The sequence below is a fragment of the Wickerhamomyces anomalus genome, assembly GCF_001661255.1.
Source record: "Wickerhamomyces anomalus NRRL Y-366-8 unplaced genomic scaffold WICANscaffold_6, whole genome shotgun sequence".
In the NCBI taxonomy this organism is placed as follows: domain Eukaryota; kingdom Fungi; phylum Ascomycota; class Saccharomycetes; order Phaffomycetales; family Wickerhamomycetaceae; genus Hansenula; species Hansenula anomala.
In genome coordinates this window covers 966,760-983,747 of record NW_017567115.1, presented here as the reverse complement: position 1 = coordinate 983,747, position 16,988 = coordinate 966,760, and the positions used below count along the sequence as shown (strand labels likewise).

The 16,988-nt window shown below is 35.9% G+C and overlaps 9 protein-coding genes across 9 annotated transcripts in view; 3 read left to right on the top strand and 6 right to left on the bottom strand.

Annotated features, from left to right (window-relative positions):
• Positions 1 to 59: 59 nt before the first annotated feature.
• Positions 60 to 1,552, top strand: APN1 (DNA-(apurinic or apyrimidinic site) lyase APN1; the record flags this gene model as incomplete). Its single annotated transcript, XM_019184220.1, has 6 exons — positions 60 to 67; positions 125 to 210; positions 263 to 299; positions 353 to 472; positions 526 to 1,158; positions 1,210 to 1,552. 6 exons carry the CDS (start codon positions 60 to 62, stop codon positions 1,406 to 1,408), a joined length of 1,083 nt encoding a protein of 360 aa, XP_019036981.1. The 3' UTR covers positions 1,409 to 1,552.
• A 3-nt stretch (positions 1,553 to 1,555) lies between these two features.
• WICANDRAFT_97192 (uncharacterized protein) lies at positions 1,556 to 3,065 on the top strand (the record flags this gene model as incomplete). The annotated part of the gene is made up of 1 exon (XM_019186572.1): positions 1,556 to 3,065. A coding segment is annotated over exon 1 (973 nt), but the record flags the coding sequence as incomplete, so codon positions are not given.
• A 1,073-nt stretch (positions 3,066 to 4,138) lies between these two features.
• On the bottom strand, positions 4,139 to 4,573 carry FMC1 (Fmc1p; the record flags this gene model as incomplete). Its single annotated transcript, XM_019185957.1, has 1 exon — positions 4,139 to 4,573. One exon carries the CDS (start codon positions 4,571 to 4,573, stop codon positions 4,139 to 4,141), a length of 435 nt encoding a protein of 144 aa, XP_019036979.1.
• A 1,359-nt stretch (positions 4,574 to 5,932) lies between these two features.
• WICANDRAFT_85867 (N-acetyltransferase family protein) lies at positions 5,933 to 6,559 on the bottom strand (the record flags this gene model as incomplete). Its single annotated transcript, XM_019185961.1, has 1 exon — positions 5,933 to 6,559. The coding sequence occupies one exon, from the start codon at positions 6,557 to 6,559 to the stop codon at positions 5,933 to 5,935; it is 627 nt and encodes a 208-aa protein (XP_019036978.1).
• A 231-nt stretch (positions 6,560 to 6,790) lies between these two features.
• On the bottom strand, positions 6,791 to 8,653 carry WICANDRAFT_81099 (fungal specific transcription factor domain-containing protein; the record flags this gene model as incomplete). The annotated part of the gene is made up of 1 exon (XM_019185176.1): positions 6,791 to 8,653. The coding sequence occupies one exon, from the start codon at positions 8,651 to 8,653 to the stop codon at positions 6,791 to 6,793; it is 1,863 nt and encodes a 620-aa protein (XP_019036977.1).
• Positions 8,654 to 9,206: 553 nt separating this feature from the next.
• On the top strand, positions 9,207 to 10,841 carry IDH1 (isocitrate dehydrogenase (NAD(+)) IDH1). The gene has a single exon (XM_019186571.1). It carries the CDS (start codon positions 9,253 to 9,255, stop codon positions 10,345 to 10,347), a length of 1,095 nt encoding a protein of 364 aa, XP_019036976.1. The 5' UTR covers positions 9,207 to 9,252; the 3' UTR covers positions 10,348 to 10,841.
• Positions 10,842 to 11,902: 1,061 nt separating this feature from the next.
• WICANDRAFT_65114 (uncharacterized protein) lies at positions 11,903 to 12,442 on the bottom strand (the record flags this gene model as incomplete). The annotated part of the gene is made up of 1 exon (XM_019183858.1): positions 11,903 to 12,442. One exon carries the CDS (start codon positions 12,440 to 12,442, stop codon positions 11,903 to 11,905), a length of 540 nt encoding a protein of 179 aa, XP_019036975.1.
• Positions 12,443 to 13,545: 1,103 nt separating this feature from the next.
• On the bottom strand, positions 13,546 to 14,448 carry WICANDRAFT_81095 (uncharacterized protein; the record flags this gene model as incomplete). Its single annotated transcript, XM_019185175.1, has 1 exon — positions 13,546 to 14,448. The coding sequence occupies one exon, from the start codon at positions 14,446 to 14,448 to the stop codon at positions 13,546 to 13,548; it is 903 nt and encodes a 300-aa protein (XP_019036974.1).
• Positions 14,449 to 15,079: 631 nt separating this feature from the next.
• The window catches only part of WICANDRAFT_97184 (uncharacterized protein), a 6,379-nt gene continuing 4,470 nt past the window's right edge, over positions 15,080 to 16,988 (bottom strand). Inside the window, exon 2 of the mRNA XM_019186570.1 lies at positions 15,080 to 16,781. Coding sequence (XP_019036973.1) covers positions 15,241 to 16,781 — 1,541 coding nt within the window. The 3' untranslated portion in view covers positions 15,080 to 15,240. The remainder of the gene's footprint in view (positions 16,782 to 16,988) is intronic.

Genomic DNA, 16,988 nt, shown 5'->3' with positions numbered 1-16,988 from the left:
TATCGAACGAACTTTTGGATATGGATCATTGAATGACAATATCGTATCAGAGATCTAAAATGCCACCGTGAGTTGAATTCAAAGGATGGTTGATGATAGAATAAACTGCTGACATATATTTTAGTAAAAAAGATTTACCAAAAAGCTTTAAATTCACCAAAGTCGCTGGACTAAAGTACAAATTCGGAGCACACGTCGGAGCTTCAGGTGGTGAGTAAAGGACAATGGAGCTCAATTGAACTAAAAAACTAATAATGAATAGGTGTTTCCAACTCTGTTTTGAATGCTAGAAATATCGGGTATGTAATTCAATTATGAAACTCCAGTTATTGTACTAATGCCCATTCCAAAGAGCTAATAGTTTTGCTTTATTTTTGAAAAGTCCTAGAAAATGGGAATCACCAGCAATAACTGAAAAAGAAGCTTCTGAGTTCAAAAGATTATGTGAGGAACATGGTTATGACCCAAAAACGTATGTATCAAGCTTATGATCTCATGTAACCTCAATTTCCTAACAAACGAAAGTGACATTTTGCCCCATGGGTCATATTTCATCAACCTTGCAAACCCAGACAAAGAAAAGGAAGATAAGGCATATGGTGGTTTCATTGATGATTTGAAAAGATGCGAGCAATTGGGTATTGGTCTATACAACTTCCACCCAGGTTCAAGTCTCGATGGTGATCATGGGGATGCTATCAAAAAATTGGCCAAAAATATAAATAGAGCAATTGAAGAAACTAGTTTCGTAAAGATTGTTATTGAAAATATGGCAGGTCATGGGAATTTAATTGGTTCAAACTTGAAAGATTTAAAAGATGTTCTTGATTTGGTGGAGAAAAAGGAACGTGTTGGTGTTTGTATTGATACTTGTCATACATTTGCAGCTGGATATGACATTCGTACCGAAGAATTATTCAATAAATTTTTAGATGAATTTGACGAAGTTGTTGGGGCTCAATATTTATCAGCCATCCACTTAAATGATTCAAAAGCTCCACTGGGTGCTAATAGAGATCTTCATCAGAGGTTAGGTTATGGGTTTTTAGGACTGGAAATATTTAGAGCTATCGCAAATTCTAAGAGATTAGAAGGATTACCAATTGTCCTTGAAACCCCAGTGGGCAAAGATGAGTCAATATGGGGTGATGAGATCAAGTGAGTATTGACTTTATATTTCAGCGAGTATCTACTAACATTCTTTCACAGACTTTTAGAAAGTTTAACTGGAAAATCTGTTGATGATCAAGAAGTTTTAGATCAAAACGAAGAGCTACAAAAATTGGGAGCCAAAGAAAGAAAAGAACAATTGGACAAATACGACAAGAAGGTCGAAACTAAAAAGAGAAAAGATGCTAAAGCTTCATCAGGGGCCATAGATAAGCTTTTGAAGAAGCAAAAAAAGTGAAAGATGATTTAGTTTTTAATTAATTCAGGTACTTAACCGTTTATTGTAGGTTTACTGACACGTATTATCATGGCAGCAGCCTGATAAAAAAAAAACAATAGACACAACCTGGAACAAATCCCCTTTTTGAAACGGTTTCTAATTTAATGAATTTCAACTCAATTGTATCTGGCTATTTCATGAACTCATAAATGTCGAAAGACTCATACGATCGTGGTCCTCGGGTTTATGTGAGTATTTCACGATGCTTTTGCTCTTTTATCAAATGAACTAACACCAAACAAAAGACCAAGGATAACCAAACCATTGTCACAGATTGCTTCGTCTTTGATGAGGAGACCCATGTTTTCATCGAACCACTAGATTCCAAAAGACCCAAAATCCTTACAGAAAAAGAGATCGCAACCTTGTTGAAAGAAGGTGAAGAAGACCCTTACTATTTTCCAATGGTGAGAGCTTTAAAGAAATGTTTAAAAAGAAAAGAATCATCAGACCCTTATATTTTACCCAAAAACGGGGCCAATGTGAGATTTGTTGATCATGAAATCAAAAACCTCAAGATTTCAGATGATCCAATATATGTTTGTACCAATTGTTTATCATTCGGAGGTTCTTTGACAAGACCATCAGGTCATTCTTTAGAGTGCTTGAAGAAGACTAACTCACAACCTGCGAAGGAAAGATATCATAAATTTCAAGGGTATTGCTATAAAACAAAAGGGAGAATGCAGTTTTTCTGTATTAAACATGATATGGACAATAAAGCTCATGAGACTTCACCTGGTATGAATATCTCACTAGTCAATGATAGTGCTGTTGACGTAATTATTGGCGGGTTCCTCATAATTAAGAAAAAGGAGAATCTTATCATTGATAAAGACTCTGGAAAACTGCTGAACCCTTTCACAAATGAGGTATATGCTGTTCTGAAAAGAAGAAAAGAACTGGGAGATCAGATTGATGAAATTTATAAAGCAATTGAAACATTTGCGTCACAAATAGATACTCCCAATTACTACAAAGCTGACAATGGTGAACACAATACTATGATTATAAACAAGAAACTTGAGTATTGCAAGGAGGAACCTTTATTATTATATGTTTGTCATTCATGTGAGAAGGTTGCATGGACCCAGAGGCATCTACGTCGCATGAAAAAACATCTGGCTAGTTGCCAGGGAGCTCAACATAATGAATCAGATATAGCAGTCTATGAGGGTTATTATAAAGTGGATACTGTGACCACTTCGGGAAAACCTGTTAGGCATTATTTGGCAGTTTCAGAGAATTTTAAGAAATTCACTAGCATAGACACATTCGAAAGACCTAAACCAACTACGTTGGGTGAACTTACAAAAGCTGAAGTGATAGCTAATGAAAAGAAGCAGCACAAACAGATCAAAAAGAAAAGAAGGATAACATCAAGATTAAGTTCGATTAAAAATAAAAAGAAGGCAAGGGGCAATGATGTTGGTAATAACCAAACAAACTCTCATGATACTTTGGTACGAGAGGTTTCAAAATCACCTGGATTGTTGAGCTCAAGCCTTTCAGAGATTGTCAGCTCACCAGAATCAAGTCTTTCAGAGATTGTCAGTTCACAGGAATCAAGCCTTTCAGAGATTATCAGTACCTGGGAATCAAGTCTTCCAGCAGCACCGCACTCATCAAACTCCAATTTGCCTAAAGAATCGCTTGAGAATCTAACTGAAGGTGTTCCTTTGAATAATCAAACTCTTGAACCTACTGTTCCAGAAAGCCCAGCTAAACCATCGTTTTTTTCTGGCAATTTCTTGTGGAAAAGCATCAGCAATAAATTCAATCTATCAAGTTCACCTTTAGAGGGATATTCAGAAGATGAAGGATATCTTGGGGATGATGGACTTGATGAAGCAGAAAAACATAAAGGTTACTATGAGAAAGAAGGTGGACAAGGAGATGATAGTGAAGATGATGGTGGTAGACTCCTAACTCAGGAAGAAATTGCTGAATTTACAGACAGCACTCAAAAAGGTAAATCAGCTACATTTGAACCAGTTTATCAGGATTTTGAAGATTTTGAAAGTGAATTTCAGCAACATCAAACGAGTCCTCAAAATATCCCGAAATTGAAACAGGAAGTATCCAAAGAGTTAGATTCAAGCTCAGATTCTGAAGCATTTTTCACTCCAACAGAAGATCGTTATATGAAAGAGGAGTCTGATGTTCCAACTGATAATCAGAACAGAGTTGTTTATCAAGATGATGACTTTGAATTTGGTGAAGATGAAGAAAAGGTTTATCCAGATTATCCTTCGAGTCCAATACTTCATGATGTCTCAAGGGCAAAAAAGGATGGAAAAAATAAATCTTCAAATTCATTCTCTGATTTCTCAGATGAATCAAGGTCCAGCTCTGAAACACGGAAAGAGAACATTCATCAAACTAATGAAAACTTCAAACTATCAGGAATTAAACTTATCCCAATAAGGAGTGAACCTGATAGAGCTGATGAATTTGTTCCAAAGATCCCATTGATTCCAACTTCTTCTACTAAATGGACTGATAGTGAGAATGAATCAAGCGATCTGAGTGATCAAGACGTGAGCAAGCTAAAAAGATTTTTCTTATCCTCAGACCGATGAAGTTATGATTTCTTACAATATGTTATTCTGTTTTTTTTTGTACCTGTTTTTCGTTTTTTTATTTGTTTCATTAATGACTGTATAATTTATGTACAATGATTGTAATCTATTTAAGATCCTCTGGTAGATCTAAACCGACTCTATTGGCTGTTCTTCTAACTTTATCCTCTTGAGTCATTGTCAAACCAGGATTATATCTTTCAATCAATTCTTGGTAAGTGCGTTGATATGATAGAAAATTTGCAATATCTTGAATATGTTTAATGTTTTTTGGTGTTTCTTTTGTGACTTTCAACCCTTCAAGTAGTATGGAGTCAACTTCTACTTGTGGATCCTCAGTTTCTTTATTTGCCTTTTTGATGTCCTTGTTTATTTGGATCAATTTATCAGCTTCTTTACTCTTGATGGCATTTAGTCTTTGGTAATTCAACAATGCTAATGTTTTTTTCAAAGTCTGTGCATTTTGCTTCTTGACAGCAGCTTTGGTGTTTATGAGGAGTTGATCGTAAAGGCTTTTGTAAGCAGTAGCAGCAGCTGTCATGGTTGATTGCGTTGTCTTTATTGATTTGTTCATAGTAGTTCACGCAGTTCTTCGTCTTTGATCTTTTTGGAAAAAAAAACTAGTTACAGATCGAATTCGCGGCTTCGCGAACAATTTCGCGAATTCTTGAATTCGTTACAACGTTTCGAATAAACAACCGTCAACTCTTGGTTTGGAAGGCCGGTAATGGATCTCTTTTTATTGAAAAGGGGAAAGGGTGGAACCTGGTGAATATGGTATTCCTTTTGTTTCTAGAAAGTGGGCTTGTAGACTGTTGATGATGAATCATCTATTGTCTTCATCGTTTTTGTGGTTTCCTTAGGTGAGAAATTCAATTACTATGGTGTTTGTGTTTTGTGGCTACTTTGGGTTTTGTGTTTTGTGCTTAAACTGAATTATTTGAAAAACTTTAAAAGAAAGTCAGATCCCGATTTACTTGGATTCTTTTACAACTCATCTTTGGGTCACTCCAATGATATTCTTTTGTTTCGTTGCCAGGCTATTCACTTTCACCTTTTCTTTTATTGGTATCATCAATTACTCTTGTTTTCTTATTTATTATTCAGTCATTGAATTATTCATTTACTAACATTTTGTCTTTGGATTGTTCCACTGTTGACACTTTTGCTCTTGGTTACTGTTTCCCCATTTGGTTGCCCTTTGGACTTACTTCAAACTTATGTTTCAAACTTTTGCGAATGGTTGATTTATTCGTCTTTGCTTTGGGATCTGCTATTCTTACTATTATTAATCTCATGGGTATAGGGGAATTTGATTATATTAGTTATTTGTGGGACCAGGAGACTTTTTCAATTGGAGTATGGGTACTGGGGGCTTTCAATCATTTTGATTGTGTGGGATCTGGGGGATTTACTCTTTTCCTTTACATCTTGGTACCATAAAGGTTTATGGCATCGTAGTTGATCAACTATTCTTATCTGATACTTGTAATCAGTTCTATACTTTCTTTATTCTCTCCGTGTTCTCTACCAGTGTAAGTTGGTTATAATATTGCGTAGCTGCTACTTGCGTTATTCTCGTTTATGATTATATACTCAAGTCGACGTGGGCTAGCTGTCATGATGCTGATGCTGAATATAGAATATGCTGGTCTATGAGTTAATTAGCATCTATGAGTCAGCTTTATTATTGATTAATACACAAAACAAATTAAGCTAGGTCTTTATGAGGAAATGTATTTATATTCTAGTAGGGGGCTTATTTGTACATGATATGCTGGTTGATGCTGAGAAAGGTGTGATCAGCTAGCTGTATATCCAAGTTATATATAACTTGGATTCAGATGTTATACATACTTGGTCTTCTCAACTTTCTAGTGAATGGTTATCCCAATATTTTTCATACAAGATCCTTCCCATAAATGATTACACCAATTGGTTCGTCATAACCTTTCAACACTGCAGCTTTTTTAACATAACCAATCCTCTCGAATCCCAAGTTATCCCATATCTTTGAGCTAGCAACATTGGTCTCAAAAACTAAGTTAAAAACAGAGTAAGTGTATCCTAAAATTGGTGCCCAATTCAAATAATTTTTACCAAGTGTTGTTCCTATGCTTTGACCTCTAATGCGTGGATTCACGACAAACCCTGCATTACAGATATGAGAACAACGGCCTGGATAATTTGGCTTAACGTAATAAGTCCCCAAAAACTCACTTTCCCAATTGGTATCTTCTTGTAAGCCGGGGTTCTCGCCTTTAATCATGATTGCAACAAATGAAAAAAACCAATAATCAGCAAAGTCTTTTTGAGAAAAGATATCATAGATAGGATATGTGTTACCTCTTTCGATCTCATCATTCATTTCTTTGTGCATGAATCTCAATAATGATTCTGGAACATCATCCACAGAGTATATTGGGTATATGGTTCCCGTTGAGCCATCCTTAAGCTCAACGATGACTGGTTCTGTTATTTTGCCCAATGGGTCTCGTAGTAAAGGTCCTGTGCTAGTTGGTGCCATATCAATAATAAGTTCTGACTTTTTATTTAATTCAATACAATGCCATTGTGGGATTTAGACTTCATTTTATAGTTGACAATCTCATTTTTCAACGCTCGACTCCTCGAAGTCAGGCTGATAAAAAACCAGCGGAATTTGTAAGCCGCAATTTTCCACGGAGGATGTTCCACGGAACAGTGAAAAAAATTATAAATTACGTCTTTTATCTTTCGAATAATTGGCTCGATTTTATTAACTTTCTGGTGAATCTGAAGCTTCTGAATCAACGAAGAGCAATTTCTTACCACTTGTCAGGTCCTGAATAGGTGCAATCAAATCTGAGAAAGCACGTTCATCAGCATTAAGGTCAATTCCAGACTGCTGATTTCTATAAGAACTGATCACATCTTTAAATTTGGCAAGCCTATCATGGTAATCACGAATTTGTAATCCCAATGATGCTGGAACTGATGACCCCTTCACACTAAGATATATACTAACACAAGGTTCAAGCATATAATTGGCAATCACGTTCGTGATTCTCCAAAACATGGAATGGTAAGAAGATGATCCTTCAACCATTCTAAATTGAAACTTGATAAGATATCGCATTATCTGTGTGCTTTTAGTCTGCTTTGGGTTTCTCAAGAACGACTCAATCATATAAAGAAAAGCTATTATTCCATTCTTGGTAAGTGCATTAACTGGAGTAAAGTCACAAACTTTTGTCTCAAAAATTGTTTCAAGAATATTGAAGCAACACTCTAGACCAGATTCATCGTATAGAGCATGCAGCTTTGTACTTGTGAAGCTAGAAATGATGAAAAAGTAAATAGTGTTGTACTGAACATGGAGTTTTTGAACTTTCAAAACTTGGAATTGATTGAGTTCTAATGGGTTTTCATCCAAAATTTTATTTCCTGGCCTTATAGCTGGATCAATAGAGCCTTTCAACATTTTTAACTCTTCCAACATACTTGAAATTGAACTTAATTGTATTCTTCCTTTCCCTAGAATATTTTGGACCTGGTGCACAAATCTGTAGAATTCAATCTCATAATACCTGATGTAGTCTGTAACATTATCTCCAGTGAGATCTATACCACTTCCAGTGTTGGCCTTCTCTGCTATTTCATGAATTCCATTAGGATAGAAACATGTAATCTCTTCATCATCAAACAAGGATCTCTGACCAGTTAAAAGGCATTGCTTTTTTTCAAGGTTGTAAAACTCCCAAAATAGTTCCCTTCTTAATTCTGCTTTTTCTTCTGAAAGTCCAACATAGTATTCCATCTTGTGTAGCCCCAATTCTTTCACAACATGAATTGAATAATCTAGCAAAGATGATAGGTATGTGTCAATGTACTTTGAGTCTGAAAATTTCAAAAATAATAACATTCCTTCAAGGTCCTCAACTTTATTATTGGAGAAGAATATAGCTCTAATCAAATGAACACAATACTTAATTAGACTTCTCAAAAACAGCTTGATTTTTATTGAATCATCTAAATCATCAGAGGATATTGCTTTGGAATATTCTAATGAGGAACATTCTAATAAGAAGCTCAAAAAGAAAAGACAACTTGTATCTTCTAATAAATGTTTTTTGTATTTGAAAATTTCTTTGCTAATCAATTTGATTTCTTGTTGAGACTTAAAATTTTGATACTGAAATTGTGAAATTTCTTCATAATGGCTATCAATAAGGCTTTCAATATAAGCTTCCTCAATAAAATCAATTTCTAGTAGATTCTCTAGCTCTTCAGTAGATGTAACATTCACCCAGACACCAGATTTCTCATCAACCACCATATCAATAAAGAAGAAAACATTCAACAAAGATTCAGAAAGTGTCTTTTTGAAAGAGGGATCAAATCCTGTACATGTTTCAATATACCATTGCCTTCCACCATTTGACAGTAGCAGGTACAGTGAATTCGCCCCGAAATATTCATCTATAATTTTGCTACCAGTACAATAATTGGAAAATCGGGTATGTAAAGCATCGTTGGTAAAGTCTGATTCTCTTGAAAGCAAGCTGCTGCTAGTAGATGTTGAATCACCGTTCCTGAGAGACTCTGTTTCATCCAAGAGTTTTTCTAATTGGTCAATCATATTTGATACTCTAGGATCAGTTTCTTTCAGATTTTGAATAGCTTCTGTTATTTTTTTGATCTTTGATCCTAATGATGTGCTAGTCAAGGACTGCGCTGATGATGACGCTGATGGAGGGAGAAGACGTTGACCAGGGTATGTACATGAACAATTGTAATTTATACAATTGATGCAAGGGTTTTCACCATTACACTTGATTTTCCTTCTTTTGCAACTCGTGCATGCTTTACTGACTCTCTTAGGCTTCTGTGAGCTTGGGTTTCTCTTTTGCCTGAATGGTGGCATAGCCAGAACTTGGTTATAGACTCTGATGTTGACACTGATATGATTAGCTTTCAAGATGTTATCAAAATAAAACAATGGCAGATCCGCGTGCCACTAAAGAATTATCACGTGAGTGTTTCGATATTACATAAGCACTACTGCCATTTTCCTAACGGGCAAATAGCGCTTTAAGAAATCGGTTCCGATGCGATCTCGAGAAATCGAAAAACTGAAAAACCAAAATCAAAAAATCCTTAAACACAATCTTCAAAACACCTTTACAAAACACGTCAGGAACATCCCACAACTCTTCACACATCTTCATCATCATCACAATGCTAAGAGCCGGTTTCAAATCTCAATCAAGAAGAACATTCGCTACCGCGGTTTCTGACTCCCTATTGCCAAAGAAATACGGTGGTCGTTACACTGTCACTTTGATTCCAGGTGATGGTATTGGTAAAGAAATCACTGATTCTGTTGTTGAAATCTTCAAAAAGGAAAACTTACCAATTGACTGGGAAACAATCAATGTTACCGGTAAAGAAGGTTCAAAGGAAGGTGTCAGAGAAGCTGTTGAATCATTGAAAAGAAACAAAGTTGGTTTAAAAGGTATCTGGAAAACTGATGCTACCCAATCTGGTCACGGTTCATTGAACGTTGCCTTCAGAAAAGAATTAGATATCTATGCTTCTTTAACTTTGATTAAAAACATCCCAGGTGTTAAAACTAGATTAGATGGTATTGATTTAGTTTTAATCAGAGAAAACACTGAAGGTGAATATTCAGGTTTAGAACATGAATCTGTTCCAGGTGTTGTCGAATCATTGAAAATCATCACTCAATTCAAATCAGAAAGAATTGCTAAATTTGCTTTTGATTTTGCTAAAAAAAACAACAGAAAAGAAGTTACTGCTGTTCATAAAGCTAACATTATGAAATTGGCTGATGGTTTATTCAGATCAACTGTTAAAACTATCGGTGCTGAACAATACCCAGACATCAATGTTAAAGATATCATTGTTGATAACGCTTCTATGCAAGCTGTTTCAAACCCACAACAATTTGATGTTTTAGTCACTCCAAACTTATATGGTGCTATTTTATCAAACATTGGTACTGCTTTAGTTGGTGGTCCAGGTTTAGTTCCAGGTGCCAACTACGGTAGAGAATACGCTGTTTTCGAACCAGGTTCAAGACACGTTGGTTTAGACATCCAAGGTAAAGGTGTTGCTAACCCAACTGCTATGATTTTATCATCAGCTTTATTATTAAGACATTTAGGTTTAGATTCAAGTGCTGATAGAATTTCAAAAGCTGTTTACAAAGTTATCCAAGAAGGTAAAAACACTACTAAAGATATTGGTGGTAATGCTTCAACTCAAGAATTTACCAAAGCAGTTATCGATGAATTAGCTGCTACTGCTTAAATTATATCATGACTAACTAATATATTATTGTTTTTATTATTATTATAGTTTTTATTATTATTCTTCACAATTCTTAACTTATTACATTTAACATTATCAGATTTTTATATATAGAGTTTTTATCAAAGGGATCAAGAAAGTTTTAATATTTTCAAGTACATGAACAGAAAAATGAAAAAAAAACATCAGAAAAGTTGATACATATTGGATATAAATTTTTTTTTGCAGGAAATGATTGTACATGACTTTACTTTGGCCTTCGATACATCAGGAAAATAGAAGTGGTCTTGATGACTACAAATACATTTAAATACTCATTGATCACTCATGTTCTTTGTATACAGCTTATTCTTCATCACTATCTTCAGCAACTTTCTTCTTCTGCTGTTTTTTAAACTTTTCAAAGACATATATCTTAGCATTTCTTTCACTTGCAACTTTAGTTGTGTTTTGTTCACTATTTGTTCTTTTATGTTCGTATCCTTCGAAAGCACCCCATTGAAACTTCCCACTTCTTTCCACTTTTAATCCAAGTGTCTTTGAAAGTGATTTTATATTCCATGAATCATATGGTTCACCTTCGAAAACTGACAATACAATCTTTGGTTCTTTTTCTTCTTTACCCATAACATTCAAATCACTTGGTTTGGTATTTTTCTTCTCCAAATTTCCAAATAATTCTATACTAGATTTAAAATAGCCAAGAACTAATAGCTGATGATCTCTGATATTTCTATCCATATCTTTCATACCACGTCCCGTGTGTGGGAAATTGAACACGATGAAATCAACTTTAGGGAAAATTTTGGTCTTTTTAACTTTCATGGACCTTATCAAATCTGTTGCATCAACTTTATACATCACTTCTATCCCTTCTTTTTTCAGAAATTCATTATTTTGGGGAAAAGTTTTTGGATATTTATGAATCAATTCAGTTGGTGAAGCATCATAACTTGTAACAATCAATTTTGTAGGATCTACATATCCTGACTTGATACAGCTAACAGCAAATGAGAGGTCACCTTCTCCTACAAGCAGAACAGTATCAGTTTTGGTAAATGGAATGAATGTCTTGTTGGACTGTTCTGTTTGTTGAGATGATTTAGGTTTCTTTGATTCCTCTGGTTTTGTTGATGTTGTTGTAGCTGACGTTGTTTTTGGTTTACCAACTAGTTGGTGACGCACTAAAGCAGCCTTCAGTGATTTTCCTGAAGCTTTGCCTGGTTTTGATTTAAGTCTTTTACCCATTATAATTGAATATTCTGTCGATTATTCTTGGAGTTATGGGAATCTTTTGATTCTCAAGTTGAAATGTTACATCGGATTCGTACATAAATTTTTTTTTCAATTTAGTTACGTAATCTTAAAATTATCTAATCACGGATTTAACGCTTATCAAAACAATCTCCGACAAGAGATCGAGAATCGAGATCAAAGATTTATAGTCTACGAGTGACTCTAAGTTTTTACCATTCAATTCAAATTGGTTCTTGATTCATATGTAAAAACTAGCAATATAAAGAGAATAAATTCCAAGCTGTAATGTACTGATTGCTCAGATGAAGCTTGAATAATTGATATCAGTTTCTTTGGTGTAAGAGTTTGTCAAAGTTGTTGAACATCTTGAAGTACCTGTTGGTTCAGTTGAAATGGATGGGTAAGATGCATGACAATCTTTTAAGGCTGGCTCTAAATATGGGCTATAGTATTTCCATAATGTCCAACCGCAATTCATACAAGCGTCATAGTATTTTTGGAAATTGGTATCTTTAGCATCATCACACAAACAACCTGGGGTATAAGGACCAGAGTAGTTATCATTTTCGTTTTCTGAACAAGCTTGACCAGCAATAATCATCATACCACAGTTCATATGACAAGTAACATCCGCACAATCATCAGCAGATGCAGCTAAAGCATAGGCTTCTGGATCTGGATGAGCAATGGCAATAGCTTCAGCATAGGCATCAGCATAGGCTTGGGCAGCAGCAGCAGCTTGTGGATTGGCTTGAGCCCATGGAAGAGCATCAGCAATTGGCTTAGCATAAGCTAGTATGGCTAAAGAGGAAGCAATAAGAGCAGTGGAGAATTTCATTATCAGACAGTTGTTGAGATGTGTTGATGACAAGAAATCATTGTAAAAGAGTTGAAAAAAGTGGAATTTATTGACTCTTTTATAGTCCATTGTGATATATAAATATTAGCTGCTCTTAAAATCACCCTTTTATTTAACCAATAGATGATTGTTTTGCCGGGTGGGTATCAGATATGGCCTTATCGTATATCATACCGCAAAAAACAATGTGTGTGTGATCCCTGACTGGATGAAGTTCCGAATTAACAACTAACTTTGACCCACTTGAAGCATATTTAATTCGAGGTGAGCAAGATCCTTGCCCCAAGTATAGTAACTGCTTATTGAACATCAACCTTTGAAGTAATTGCACTTGGACAGCAAAATATTTCGTATAAAATCATATCCTAGAAACAAAACCAACGGCTTCATCCTGTAACCCTGTAACGATCGAGATTCAGCTATATAGCAATTTGCCAGCTGTAACTTGTGATCTGGGTGTATATCCAAGAAATGATGGTGTTTTTAATCACCTGTACATCATGGTGATGGCCATTTGATAGTGGAGAATTGTAGGCAAAAATCAGACACGATCAAAACACGGAGACTTTCAATTTTGAGTCACTCGAAAACAGAAGCGTTGAGGCATGCTAATCATTATAATGGTCATAATTACCCCTGCCATCACCTATAAATGGACTCAGATCCATTGAGCGTTGAATCAATTGATCAATTGTGCAGAATAAAGTTTACACCAACCACAAGGGGCAACCTCAAAACCTCAATTCAACCAATAATTAAGTGCATCAATTTGGATCCAGCAATTACCCCTTTCCAAGAGACCCGGGTGTCAGAAATCACAATTACCCATATCCCAATTGGATTTTATTAGTGTGAAGGATTTAAAGGTGTGTTAAAATTTGAATCAAATCCGTTATCTACGTATTTTTTTTCGACTTGAATTTCGCAGAACCAAAAATCAAAATCATGTCCAGTGCTTTGTTGTAAATTGATATAGAGATACCTATAATTTTTATTCTTGCTTGACAGATTTGAATAAGGTAGAGTCTCTCTAAGAAGTCAAGAACTTTTGAAATGTCAATCAATGTCAAATTTGACCAAATCTACTTCCAACCACTGGTATCAATAACCATACATCTAACATTTGGCTCTTTGAACTCTACAGGAATTGGAACTTCTTTCTGATCAGCAGGCCTTTTAGCAATGACGAAAAACTGACGGGTTGGATTTGACTCTTCCTTATTATGGTCGAAAATAGTTTCAGGATAATCGAAAAGTCTTATGACCTTCATTGGATGTGGTTTTTTGATGTGTTCAAATATATGCATAACACTTTCGTCCAAATGCTCCAAGACTTGATATCTGATCCTTAGTATTAACACACTTTCAGGATCATAACTGGTGTATTTCGATAGTTTGAACTCTAGGTTATTTTTCTTGAATCTGGTTTGTTGGAAAAAATTATCTTGATGAATAAAAGCTTGTTTTGTTTCTTGTGGTGTGAATATATCAGCTGCCTCTGCTTTGGCTTGACGACGAATCACAATGTATTTTTTATCAAGTACTATAGGGAGACAAACAGAAAGTGATTTCAATGTAAATGGATCAGTTTCTTTAGTTTCCTTACTTTCCTTTGCCTGCTGTGCTGCAAGGAAATTGAAAGTGTGATCTGCGGTACCGTTGACCTTAGCTTTCAAGTGGAAGAGTACCACTTGGTGTATTTCTGATATTGGAGGATTATAATACCCATAACCGGAATACTTGATGTCAGTTGGAACGTATCTTGGAATGTTCTTGAACGGTGAGTTATGGGCCGTCAGATCCAAGTAAGCCTGCACGACTTCTTGTGGCACAAGCTGGACCGGGGCAGGCGTGTTCATGGTGGTTATTAGGACAGGATCAATATTGCGAGCTGGACGACGTTCTTTCAATTGTCGCACGGTCTTGTAACCTTCACCAGATTTCGCGAATTTTTCAATCGACCAATATGATGAATATTGACGCATCAGTATTACAATATAACCAGAATAACTACTTATATATATGTGAACCAACAACAAACTTTGTGTCGCATTCCCCAATGTAAGAAAACCCCCGAAGGAAGTGTAGATTGGTGGTCTGCCCACAATGTACAGTACTTCCGTTGGTCAATATGGAAGTAGCGTTTTTTTAGGCGCCGGCAATATCCACCAATGTAGAACTAATTCAATATTTTCGATTTTCTGCCTTAATAATATAACTCGTGGGATCGACGCGACATTATATTATATATTTATAAGCCGGACGTTATAAATATAATTATGATATATTATTTATAATTATATATTTTTTTTTTTTTTTTTTTATAGTTGATGTATTTAAATGAACTTGGATGAGGATTAATTATGTAATTACGCACGAACCGCTTGGTCGATTATAGTATATAATATATATGGCTTCTCGCTGTGTTGGAACTCAGGCTTCCAGCTTATATAATATCTTAATATTAAAAATTTCAAACAATATAATTTATTAATAATTAGGCAAAAGCAGAATGTAATAGCTTGCCAGAAAAAATATATAAAATTAGAATGTGTTTAGTTAACAAAAACATCAACGCAAAATTATTGATAACAGGTACTTATAAAAAGAAAAAAGAAGATTGGATATCTTGACAAACAATATAGTCAAGAGGAGAACAAGACACTTCAAAGAAAAAGAAAAAGAGAATATCAGAGGGGAAATAGAAAATGAAAATAGAGTGTAACGAACTAATGAAGTCATTTGATCGTAAAAAACAAAACACCAAGATAAATATATCAAACAAGAAGCATAAAGAAAGCCATCACACCGGCAAGTGAAGAAAGCATCATGTTCTTTCCAGCAGCACCTTCATATGTACTTGCCTCTGGGTTTAACTTGGTAGACGATGCACCTACAGTTGAGGCACCATTGACAGCAGCAACTTCAGAAGAAGAGGAACCCTTTCCAGCTGATACTTGACCATTTGATACAGTAGCAGTGGCAAGAACTGTTTGTGTAGAAGTGGAATCAATAGCAACACCTGAGTTATGGGAACCTTGAGCGACAACAGGAGCAGTACCAGAATTTGATCCAACAGGAGCAGTAGCAGCAGTATTAGAGGAAGCACCAACGTTTCCATGTGATACAACAGAACCAGATTGGGCATTACCATTTGGACCAGACTTTGAAGGCGAAGAGCCAACGTCTGATTCAGGTTTACCACCTTGTGGAACGTTAGAAGCACCACCAGTAGTTGAAACGAGTGCAGCAGTTGATCCCATCGAGCTTGGATTTTCTGGGGATGGGGCAATAGAGCTTATCGGACAGTATGTAGTATAGATAGTTTCTGTTCCTTCATTCGTCTCAGTAACAACAGTGACACCAGTGGTTGCAGTTACCTTAGAGCAAACATGACTTGAACAAGATGTGATGGTAACAACTGTTGTAGATGGAGCTTCAATAGACGTCAATGGACAATATGTAGTATACGTGGTAACAATACCTTCAACCGTGGAAGTAACAGCAGTGACACCAGTGGTAATAGGAACACTAGAGCATTTCTCATCTGAGCATGAAGTAACAGTAATCACAGTAGTTGATTGCTCACCAACAGTAGAACTTGAGCTAAAAGAGCCACCACCAGTGATTGATGCCGAATCTGACGCAACACCAGAAGCTGACCCAGATGACAAGGTTTCAGAACTTGATGGAGCACTAGTGCTTGAACCAATAGATGAAGCATCGGTAGTGATGGTTGCAGACAACAAAAACTTCAGAACAGCCCTCTTAACTAATTTTTTATCATCAATTGTATTAATAGCAACTTCAACATTGTTTGTATAGTTTTTACCAGCAATGGCTTGAGCAAAAACAGAGAACACCAAATTTGATGAGCGTTCAATGATGTCTTCAAAAGATGCCTCATAAGAGTTCTTTGTTAAATTAGATGGACCTGACACGACAACACCGTCAACTAACATTTGTAAGTCAGTTAAGTCATAATGAGAGCCATCGTTGGTAGAGTGAACTTCAACAGATGACCATGGACCCAAACTACCAGGAACAACTATATTCCAATGTGGTTGGCCATCCTGCAAGAAACCAGTCATATATGGTGCACTGAGAGAACCACTTGAAGATGGAACTGAAGATCCTGAACTGGATGATAATGACCCACTAGCTGAAGAGCCAGAAGCAGTGATTGGAATAGTAGTAGTACCTGTACCAACAACACCATCTGTACCAGTAGTTGGATATTCACTAACAATACCAGTAGAAGTTAGACCAGCTGAGTCAGTCCAAGTAGTTGTGAAAATACTTGAGTGTGATGAAGAGCCAGAAGCAGTGATTGGGATAGTAGTAGTACCTGTACCAACAACACCATCTGTACCAGTAGTTGGGTATTCACTAACAATACCAGTAGAAGTTAGACCAGCTGAGTCAGTCCAAGTAGTTGTGAACATACTTGAGTGGGAGCTTGTAGAGTCAGTTGGAATGACAGCAGGTTTTGATATTGATGAAGTCCCTGAAGTACCAGAAGCAG

What these genes read in the sequence shown, in the direction of transcription:
- IDH1 (XM_019186571.1), top strand. Translation starts at nt 9,253, where the DNA reads ATGCTAAGAGCCGGTTTCAAATCTCAATCAAGAAGAACATTCGCTACC.